Source organism: Ictalurus furcatus, chromosome 4 (genome assembly GCF_023375685.1).
Source record: "Ictalurus furcatus strain D&B chromosome 4, Billie_1.0, whole genome shotgun sequence".
NCBI lineage: Eukaryota > Metazoa > Chordata > Actinopteri > Siluriformes > Ictaluridae > Ictalurus > Ictalurus furcatus.
Genome location: NC_071258.1, coordinates 15,631,207 through 15,642,913, shown reverse-complemented (window position 1 = coordinate 15,642,913; position 11,707 = coordinate 15,631,207). Strand labels below are relative to the sequence as shown.

Below are 11,707 nucleotides of genomic sequence, written 5' to 3'. Positions count from 1 at the left end.
ACATATCGAATGTGGGACCGGGTGATCAACTTGCTAATAAAAGGTGTCACCCTGTCACGATAAAACTTATCACGACCAGAAACATGATCTTTGGAAGAATATATTGAGTAGGAATATTAAGCACTAACTTGGCTACAGTCAGTGGATTCTACATTAAGGTAAAAAGATGACTTCAATCCCTGCATTTACTGAACAGGTGCCAATTATGTGATGCTGAAATACTGCATCACTATAGCCTGCTGCCAGTTTCTGTCATCTATTCCTTCCTTTACTTGGTGGCCACTCGAGTCCTACACTATGACAACACTGCATTAATGGGTTTTCATACATCTCTTGAACTACAGACCTGCCAACAACAACACCAAGACTGATGCCCTGTGACCAAACAGAAAGCTACCATTAAATCAGGGGATTTGTGAACACACTCAGGCTATCAAGCTTCCCTAATCCTGAGGTCAAAACTGGATGGTCATCAAACCAGAGTGGCAGCACACATCCTGATCACGGGCTGTTCACATGGTATGACTGTCAAAGAAAGTCCATCTGTCATCAAGAAGGCTAAGTTCACACCATTTTGACACAACATACAGGTTTCTTAATGATGGCAACTATGACCATGTTCTAAAATCAGTCCCACATGCACCCTCTTGGTGGGGTGGCAGATACATGATTAATTGGGTGGATCTATTTCAGGAACCTCAGTATTCATATTTCTGAGTTTCTAAGGAGATTCACGACAACTTGTTAGATGTTAGTTTCCATATTCACAATTCTTACACAGCTAAATACTAAAACTTGATTGGAACTCTCAACCTTCTCATCAGGGGCTCAAAGTTTTAACCACCGAGCTACCAGGAATATGGCATTTTAAGTATGTGCTTTCAAAATTGTACAGATATATGTAAAGATGTATTGTGAATTGTCATACAACTTTTATGTCCTAAAACGGTTAGCTGTATTGCTCTCATCCAGACATGTTCAGCTCCTGGCACAGATCATACTCACCAACATCTACACAGCCATACCCACTTTAAACACTTAAGCCTGCTTACACTATGATTTGGAAAATGACGGAAAAATAAGCTCCTAAAAACCTTGAATGTTGTTGGTTTTCCCAAAGAGCAGGCGGATAGTACGTATTTACAGGATGTCTAACAAACAAGGGGTTGTTTCCTGTTCACACATCATCTGCATGCATCAGTGGAGATAAGAATGTTCGTAGCATTTCATCTGACAAAGATGTGCAAAAAACACACGTAGGGGTGTACAAGATACTGTACCTTAAAACAGAAGCTATTCATCTAAATAAATAAATAAATAAATAAATAAATAAATAAATAAATAAATAAATAAATAATTGTTACTAGCTACAGTATAACCTAGATGGCAAAAGTAGCATAACAAACTACAATGACTTGTCACGTTTTCTGCCATTTATAAACAATTAAAAAGCAGAATGCTAAAAAAAAATGTATTTAATTTTTTATTGCTAAACATACAACTGAATTTTACCAGTTGCCCCAAAACAAAACAAGAAACGTCCCCATTGTGTTGACTTGAAATAGAAAAAGTTCCTCCACATAACTGGCAGTAATGATCAGAATAAAATGTAGTGCATAATAGTTGTCTACTTCCTTACTTAAGTTGCTTGACTTGACACCTGACTACTGGGAATGTAGTGATCTTTACTAATTACTTCACTGCTGATCAGCCACTGCTGATCCCCTCTAACCCTCAAAATGCTTTTCCAACCTACTAAATGCTTTGCTAGCTTTTTCACGAGGACATATAAATCATCCTATATTGACATTAGACCATATCTACTGCTCCCCCATACTCATTTTGCATGCATGTCATCTTCCAGTTACAGCAGCCATTCTCATCTCCATGACAACATAGCAAGAGGACGGGGGTAGTAAAGATGGAAGTAGAGAGCGGATATACAGTGCAAGTAGGAGAGAAGATAAATGGGCTGAGATGGCACATCCTCAGCACTAACCCAAAAGCCTGTGCAAGCTGCTTGAGCAGCAGGTATCGTCTCCTTTTATTTATCCTCTGTCTACCATTTACACACCGTTTCCTGTAACGCTGCACACTTTTTTTTATGCTGGAGCATTTGTGATTACTCTAACTTAGTGGAGCTGACTGGGTGGGGGGTTTAGCTTGCAAAAATAGAGAAGTGGAAGTGAAGTGGCAGAAAGCAGAAATGCTCCATCTTGGCCATCTTTGTGATTTTTAAACGGAACAATGGCTTAGAGTAGCAAAGTTTTATGTCAAGTAATTATGTTTCAGTTTTAGCTTGTGTTCGTCTAATGTGCAGGATGTGTGTATATCCATTTTAATGTTAAGTAGTCAGAGTAGTTGTGCTTCAATTGAACATAATTTAGTGTGTGTGTGTGTGTGTGTGTGAGTGCGTGCACTGTATGTGTACACAGGCAGGCTTCCCTAGGGTTACGAGCCACTGGGAGCCAGCTGACACGAGGTCCAATTTACCACTACACACACGCTCTCCAGGTAAATGTAACTGACACACACGTAGCAAAACACAATCACAACTGGCTGCAATTAACGCCCTTCAAAACACCCCCATACAGCACATCTACAGCAGCACACATAATACCAGCGAACAGGTGCCGTCAACACCCACATGCAAACCTGTTATTTACACTTCACCGTGTGGCACACAAGCACTACAAAAAGGTGTACTTACATTAGCTTACGCTAGTTTGACACTCTCAAAGCGGCTTATGCGTTTTTACAGTCCGAATACCACTTTATGCAACTACCGAAAAGAGATTCATTTGTCTCTTGAAGTTGATTAGACACGTCACAGATGTAAATCAAAGCAGTGAACAGACACAAACGCCCTTCTCAAATAAAAAATTAAAAAATTGTGTGGGTTTGGTTTGAGATCAGCTCAACACAAACACTTTAATAAAACAAAGGAGCCTTGTATTGGCAAAAGAATGTGGACCAACAGAGAGAAAGCACAGGGTGGATGGACCCATAATGTAGCAGAGTGAGAAAAACAGGGACATTTTCCTCCCAAACTAACTCACACAGTCCATGATTGAAAAATAGTTTAAATCTAAATCAGGGACAAGTATACTGTATATAAGGATAGCAAATAACCCAAAGCTCGGATACAACTATATACATCGAACATGGCGATTATTAAACAAAGCAAAGCAAGATATTATTAGCTACTATTCTATAAAGAAGCAGCAGCCCAGTGATTAATACGGTTCCAAGTTCTAAATATACTTCTTTTTTTTATTCAGCCTGAGTAAAATGTTAATGTTCTTTACGGTATGCTATTATAATACTTCCACACCATGGAAGCTATTTTTACTGGTGGTATGTGTACATAAACGTGTTATCTACAACATTCACCATGCACTGTGCCACTGTTGAGGAAGCACCGTTACTGTACATGTTTTGCATCCCTGGGTAAAACTGTTCCTGATGCAAAGCAAATGCAAAAAGACAGGTGGATCTGACAATGCACACGTGTGCGCACGCTCGTGCACATACATACATACATACATATATACACACACACACACACACACACACACACACACACACACACACACACACACACACACACACACCTCTTTTTAGTTACATTAGTGAATTAGAAACTCCAACACACTACACAACAGACAAACAAATGCAAACTGTCAGAAGTGCACGTTCTACAAAGTTCAGTCACCGGTGTTAATCCGCATTCCAGAGTGAGGGAAAGAGACAGAGAGAAAGAGGGAATGAGTGTCATGCAAGATAAGTTCAGTTTGAGGATATTGCAATAAAGGTCTGGGAACCAAACATCAGAGGCATTTGTTCTGCCTCGGCTTAATCAAATCCAATTACGTCAACTGGGGTGTACATGAAACCCACTAAATTAGAGGGTGGGGGGAGGAAGGGAGAGACACAGACAGAGCATGCTAGAGTACAGTTCATTTGATAATGCTATGTGGACAGCAATCCAGCCTTTCACAACAACTGGATGTTTCATCACACAACTGCTTCCTTCTCGGTTTCTACCCAGTGACTCACAATTTCTTCTTCTCCTCACACACACACACCCCCATGCATGCGCACGCACACACACGCGCACACACACACACGCGCACACACACACACACACAGACACACGGAACACAGTCACTGGACTGCATTTACTGCAGCAAGGCTCCATAGCATGCTACGGTGCTACTTTATCCGTTAACATGGCTGCGGTTACTGACATGCTGACTTCTGGGAAAAACACTTCCTCATAGACAAGAAACAGAAACAGCAAAAGGTAACCAACTACAGTGGCCAGCTGCAAAAATAAAAACAGGCCTCACATGTGCAGGCAGTTTCTGTAAATATTTTTCCACAGACTTCCCTGAGCAGATACAGATAGTTATGGGAAATGAGAAATGACCCCGTCTCAGACACTCATCATTTCTCACATCACTCTAAACATTCTTCAGTCATACCTCAATACTACAGTACAAATTCTACTCTTCTGCTTCCTAGAAGAGAAATAACTTCATATGAACAGTTATGCTATGATAAGCTTTAGGACTGAAACGGTCACATACAGTTTGCACCCGAGTCTCCATCAGTGAACAGTGAATAAGTTCAACAAAACACGCTGCAGTTGAAAACTGTAATGAATACACAACTAAATCCAATTTATTTATCATCACACTGATGGCACCCCTTGTTAAAAGCGCTATACAAATAAAATTGAATTGAAATTAAAATACTGTGTACTCCAAACTCTAGTATTTAATCAATATTTAATTGTAACAGTGACTGAGAAATGAGAATCCTTTGTGTATGCAGAAACATAAAATTACAAAGAAAAATAATAAATAAATAAAACTTTTTTTTTTTTAAAGAGTATCTCCCAACACTGTGCCCTTGTAGTCTACTAACTAATAACTTGTAGTTAGCATATGAATTACTTCTATACGTAGCCAACCAACAGAGTCGCATAAGCCTACTGACAGTACAGGGAAGCTAAATAAATATAACCTTAAGCAATAACTTGTAATTGAAAACAAGACAAATTTTCGCTTCAAAGACAGAGCCATAAACTAGCCTATATCTTGATGACAATATATCAGCACTTGGACAATATTTTACTACCCAAGACCATTAACACACTCGGCCACCGGCTGCTGTTAAATAACAGTATTACAATACTAAGCCCATTTTACGATAGAAAAGTGTAGAGCTCTTCAGTGCAGCCTTCATTTCCTCAGTGCCTTCTTACATAAGAATAGTCTTCAAGTAGAAGTGCTTTCACATCACATATGTCCACAACTGTCATGCTATTGACCTCCAAAGACAATTTAATTCATTCTAAAGCCTCAGTCTGCCCAGATGTCACACAAGTGGCAGGCATCTACCTTTAAGTTAACAATGCTTTTCGACATTACACAAGCCAGTACAAACAATACGTTTCGATTATCGGAAAATGCAATATTTCTCAGAGGTTTCTCCCCGATTAAAGTATGCTATCCCACTGAAGTAGCCCAAAAAAAGCCAAGATTAATAAAATTAGTACATAGATCTCGAATGATTTTATTTCACTACCTACAATAACCCCATATCATAAAATACAAGGTGTTTTGTTTTCAGTATACCATTCATGGGTTTTTTTTTTTGTTCTGTAAAGCTTTTATGGGCATGTTTTTTTAGATTTACATTTTATCACAGTACTTAAAGTCTTTTTCTTGTGAAACTGATGATGCACATGAATAGAGTTCATTCCTTAGCAACTAAAATGGCTCTCTACATGTTACCCTGATGTCCACTCCACTTCATAGAGAGACCCAATATCCAATGGTGTGCAAATGAATGCTAGTCGAACACCTGGGTCCTCCTCAGAGCCTGAGCTGCTTCAATTAACCCAAAGCACAACGGGCCGGGTGTTTAAAACACACACGAGGTACAAGCTGCTTTATGAAAATAAACACTTGAAATTCTAGTCCGCTGTTCCAAATGGGCAACACAGTTCAGTTTTCAATGGACAAAAAAAAAATATATATTATATATATATATATATATATATATATATATATATATATATATATATATATATATATATATATATATATATATATATATATTATACACACACACACACATACACGAGGCCTAGATTACAGGCAAAGGACACATAGATGACAAAGCAGAAAAAGGCTTAATAGCATATTAGATAGGGTTCGAGACTGAAATATGATGATTTGACATTTGATTCTCCCATGATAGCTCTGGTAATAATACAAGAAATATACTGTGTGTATAATAATGAGTTTTAACTCCCTAAGGATTACTATGTGGAAATGTAAAAATGTACCAAAAGAGAAGTGTGTTCGCGTGTGCAACAATCAGTTTCAAGTTAAACACTCTTGCCCTATGCTGGGCTAATAAGGCAAATGGATGCCATGCTGCCTGAAGAAATGCAACACAGGGTTTACTAACATGACTGCCTCGCTGTTGCATTCACACATCACATGAACAGTGTTGCTTCCTACTGAAACCACCAAGTCACACCTCATCATATTTCATTCCTTGGCTTGTCACTTACAGCCAAGCCAGGTTCTGAACTTGACTGCAAGTTCACATGCCCTAGACAACAGAGCCACAGAGACTGCATTACAGCTCTCATTCTATATCACTATCAGTTTCACATCAGCAACACTCACATGAGCATCAAGAACAACTAATGCAGTTTACTCAATTATTGAAGCATTTATTAGAAACGTATACACCCAGCATTTAGTTTTCCAGGGCTAGATTTTTTTAATCAACATTTAAAAGAGTTCCAAGTTCCATGCAATCATTTACCCAGTAACAATAGATTTATAAAAGCAATGACACTTGATAAATCACATTATTCAGGATATGATGCTTTTAACACATACTGCATTAACAATAACATGCTGTCATTTCACACATACTGAAATAATTCTTGTACAACCACTGGGCTTTCAAAACTAGTTTGTTTTTTGCCCATATTTTTCTGTTAAAGCACACACTCGCCACCATGAGAAATCTTTAATGTAATCTTAACAAGCCACAGATTTTATTTATTTGATCGCTCATCTCACCCATGTTGGTTTTCATGGGTGGGGAGCTCTTACTTGTTTACGGAAAGATTTTTTAAATAATAATAATAATAATAATAATAAAAATTTATAAAAATCAATATCTTATTCAGAATTAACACCTGCATGTTCTGAGTCTACCCATTTGGCAGGCTGCTGGCAAAACACATCCTCTTTATTTATTCATTTTTTTAAATATCCGAATCTCGGAGGGAAACCCCTCCCTATCACCCTCGCTGACACGCAGTGATGAGGAGATCTACTCAGCGCGTTCTCCTCTTGCTCTTTCCAATAATCCCGAACACGGAAAGACCCGACAAGCCGGAAATAGCCGAAGAGAGTCGAAGGAGCACGAAAACGACGAGGCGCTACTGGGCGCTGTCCACCAGCCAAGGCGCCTGAAATTCGCCTATTCATTAAAGCTGCCCATCTCCAGACACTAACAATCACGGTTATGTCAACTCCCCTAAACGATGTGAACTCCCCTAAGCACAGTCGTGTCGTGGTAGCACAATCGTGTTCAAACCCATAGGCGATTTTACACAGCGTGGGCTCCTACTGGAATAACAGCAGCTTCTCTTGACCATCCACATGAAAACATTAAAGAGTTTCCTTTCAGTGCGTGTAATTCAACCTGTTAAAAGCGCTTTACTCGGACTCGTAAACATGGAAAGGGGTACATTTTGCCAGCGCATAATCCAGTGTATTGCAGCGGTCTACTCAAAGGTGTTCAGCAGATGACAAGGCTGAGATGGAGATGGAGATGGAGGGAGGGAACTGCAACCAAAATGCGATAGAACCACCACATCTCCATATAGCGTTTAAGATTTAAAGGGAGGGCTTACTTCTAGTTAAATCTTTTTTGTTTGTTTGTAATGGCTATTCGAAAACAGAAACGATTGAGTGAATAAATTCGGGTGTTGTCACCAGCCCACACCCCCACACCCCCCTCCCCTCAAAAAAAAAAAAGCTGATTATAACCCGCTCTTACAGGGCCTGGCTCACACTCCTCAGCCTGCAGCATCATGTCGAGTACCGAATTGCTATGACAGGGCTAAATCAAAATCACAGGGGGTTACTGACGCACACGGAACCCAATAACGGATACATCCAGCTACAAAATATTAATAAACGAACAAGAAACGCGACGTGCATCTCAAATGCCGCACTGACCATCACAGCGCTACAAGGCGCCGCTTATAGACTACATTTCATCAAACCCCAGAACTGGACGAGAGATAGGTAAGGACAATTAATGGGCACTGAAATGAACGAACATATATACACCTATATAAATTTTACATTTTAAAAAAAATTAATAATAAATAAATAAATAAAAGAGTAAGTCATGGCCGTTGAAAAAAAAGGGTTGCACGGTCACTCTGAACGCCAGTGAACCGGGCTTTCAGCACCAGATTTCTGAACAGCACGTCCACGATCATTAAAACCGCAACGATCGGGCGAGTCAAAATGGACCGTGGCACAGCTACCGTGTAGCATCATCCCCTTAGCTACTTGAAGAAGAAGGGGAAAAAAATGGCGGACCTCAGGACTCGCCATCGGGCAATGAGTGCGTGTGTGTACGCGGAGAGATCAGTACACATTACCCGAGAAATAGTATTTAAACCGTGGCACTTACTTCATCTGTTTGACGATGGTGCTTTTCCCGGACTCGCCAGCCCCTACAGACACAAGACACACAAGGGAATGAGATTGTCTGCTCTGCTATAATGGAAGTCCAGCACGATTCTTTGCTTTATACATTTTTTTGATAAATATAATAATAATAACAACAATAATAATAATAATAATAATAATAAGCCATCAGAATTGTGTAGGCTCCTCTACAGAGCTACAGAAGAAACGATGGGGTGGTTAGTGATCATGTCCACTCCCAGGGAAGGGGTGCTTTCATTACCTAGCAGGAGCAGTTTCACATCCTTGGCCGCAGTGATTCCGTCCTCCTTCAGGTTCTTCTCGATCGCTTTGCTCCTGTCCAAAGCCGCTCTCTCCTCTGCGCTCAGTGTACATCCCATGACTAGACCAACCTCGGCTCTTCGTCTGCTCCAAAACAGTGAAAAGGTGCGGCGGAAATAGCGAGCAATCCGTTTTTCCCCCTTCGAAAAGATACCTCTTCTTCCCTGTCCTTCTCCTAGGCTCTCTCTGTCTGTCTCTCTCTCTCTCTCTCTCTCTCTCTCTCTCTCTCTCTCCCTCTCTCGGCGACTACAGCTAGAGCATTAAATCCCGCGAGCGACGGTGTAAGATAACGACTCCTAAACGAGAGCTTGTGTCCGTCTCTCTGGGGTTTGTCTCCGAGATTTCGGTACGGTCCTGGGTTTGTCTGGTAAACGAGGAACTCTCCGGGTTCTCAGTGTTTCTCGTTACTGGGCGGCGGCAACAGGAGCGAGAGCTCTCATCGTTCTGCTTGCTCACAAATGGAGGCTCGGCGTCGTAGAGAGCGCGCGCGCGTCGCCTGCTTTCTCCGCTCTCTCGCGAGCGCGCTGACGTCATGCGCCGGAGGGCGCGAGCGAGTTTGCTGGTGTGGTCGCGCGCGCGCGTTAAGCAGCCTACAAACTGGATTTATGACACAGCGGACGTGCAGACAGAATCCTGTTTTCCTAATGCAAACGAGTAAGCCACTGTGTTATGTTCCACTTGATAACACCGAGAGAACGAAAATGATGTGTGCTCACTGACAGGCCGTAAGTTCCCAGAGTAAGAGCAAGGTGTGGTCGATTGCCTCGCGTTGATCCCCCGCAACATCAATATGCAAGAACCAGAAATGACAAAAATCGCTTTTGTCACTTTTTTGGTTGCTTAAATTCGACAGCTGACCATCTTCGTCAAGTGATCTCGTATGGAAACAAAACAAGTGTCAGTGGCTTTTAAATATGACGAGCAGGGTTTGTATTACAGCAGGAGGAAGCTGCAAAATGTGATGGAGCCAGGCAGTTAGCAGCTAAAAAAAAACCTTAGATGAAGGGACTTGACTTCCTGTTGCACAGTCAGTTAGAACAACTGCTGATAATGTAGGGAAACTGAATCATGACATAGTTAAACTGGACCTTTCTGTGTGCTGACACTGAATTTCACATCAAAACACCAGATGTCTTACTAGATTTTCACGCTTTTCTGAAGCAAGTCACTTTATTTCTGTGTGGCACAGTATCAAGTTAGTAATAATAATAATTCTAGATTTTGTAGGAGTAAGTGAAAAAAATCAATAATGTCACAGAAGGGTAAACTGAGGTAGGCATGTAAAATAATCATGGAGTGGTGGTAATAATTTATTATATTCAAAATAAATTAAAATATATTTTTTTGTGTGTGTAATCAGGATAAGTGATTGAAACACTCCATAATGATTTGTTTCCATAAAGCCTTTGTTGGTAGAATGTAGGTGATTAATCTTGGCTGCCTAAAGCAGATGTCAGGAAAAAGTTAGCTCTCACAGCCTAAAATCTTACAATCCTGGTGGGAGTGTTAGATATGGAAAGGCCAGAGAGCAAAGCGAGACTGGAGAGAGCTGATTGAATACACCCACACTCCATTACACCAGTCAGTTTCAGCTTGTGTTTTCACAGATAATGCCCATGATTATGGATCTAAACCATTTTTGGGTACCGTTCTTACACGTGCAATTACTCGATCCTGTGCACATTTGTATACCATTACAGGCTAATGTGTATTTCTCACATAGTAGCCTGTAATGTTATACAATGTTAGTTTAATAGTTTATGTTTATAACCCAAGGTCTGAACTGAAGCTGAAAAGGCAACAACAGTCTGTAGCAGGTATTGATTTTTTAGCCTGAAGTGAGTCTTACCACGTTGGGACAAATTTTGGGAATTTGTCAGCCTGTCACAGATAGGCTGGGAAAACTCAAGTGCAGAAATATCTCACAGCAGAACAGCAGCTGAAACCAATAGCTGAAAGTAGCTTATACTGTATTGGAAATGCCCACAACATGTAGCAAACTGCTTAATAACCACAGGTGACTTCCAGTAATGTATTACTGCATAAATATTTTGAAAGCAAAGCTGTAGTTAGAAAAAAGATCCCCAGTGTTAAAACAATTTTGTTATTCTGGCAGTTGTTATTGTGTAGCATTTACATTTACAGTGATGTCTGAAAAGTCGTTTCAGGAACTGTGACAAAACACGAAGATTTCAGTCTCTGATTCTGATTCATATTTCTGCATTTTTAAATGGTAATATTGATCTCTTTCTGTAAATCTATATTTAGGACTGTAATAGTCATTTGTTATTTTAATAATGTACAATGCATTGCAGTTGATGCAATGGATCAGGCTTATTTTGCTGTGTATGTGGCCACATTTTTGAATAATGAACTGACTATTGTAACACGTTAGCAGTTTGGTAATGTAGCACGTTACAGTCTGGTCCATAAGTATTTGGACAGTGACACGATTTTCGTAATTTTGTTTCTGTACACCACCTCAATGGATTTGAAATGAAGCAATCAAGATGTTATTGAAGTGTAGACTTTCAGCTTTAATACAGTTTTATGGCCAGATGTGGTCTGTTTTCATATTATTCCATGACAAATGAAGGAGATAAAATGTCTGGAGTTGA

General features: G+C 40.2%; 1 protein-coding gene across 3 annotated transcripts in view; it reads right to left on the bottom strand.

The window, feature by feature from the left end:
• Positions 1 to 9,578, bottom strand: part of gnao1a (guanine nucleotide binding protein (G protein), alpha activating activity polypeptide O, a) — a 91,214-nt gene extending 81,636 nt beyond the window's left edge. The window contains exons 1-2 of one of the 3 annotated variants that reach the window (XM_053623184.1): positions 9,031 to 9,578; positions 8,752 to 8,794 (exon numbers count right to left, since the gene is read on the bottom strand). In XM_053623184.1, the coding sequence (XP_053479159.1) occupies positions 8,752 to 8,794; positions 9,031 to 9,148 (161 nt within the window). In that variant the 5' untranslated portion in view covers positions 9,149 to 9,578. The remainder of the gene's footprint in view (positions 1 to 8,751; positions 8,795 to 9,030) is intronic. The other 2 variants (XM_053623183.1, XM_053623182.1) reach the window with 2 other exon arrangements.
• Between the last annotated feature and the right edge of the window lie 2,129 nt (positions 9,579 to 11,707).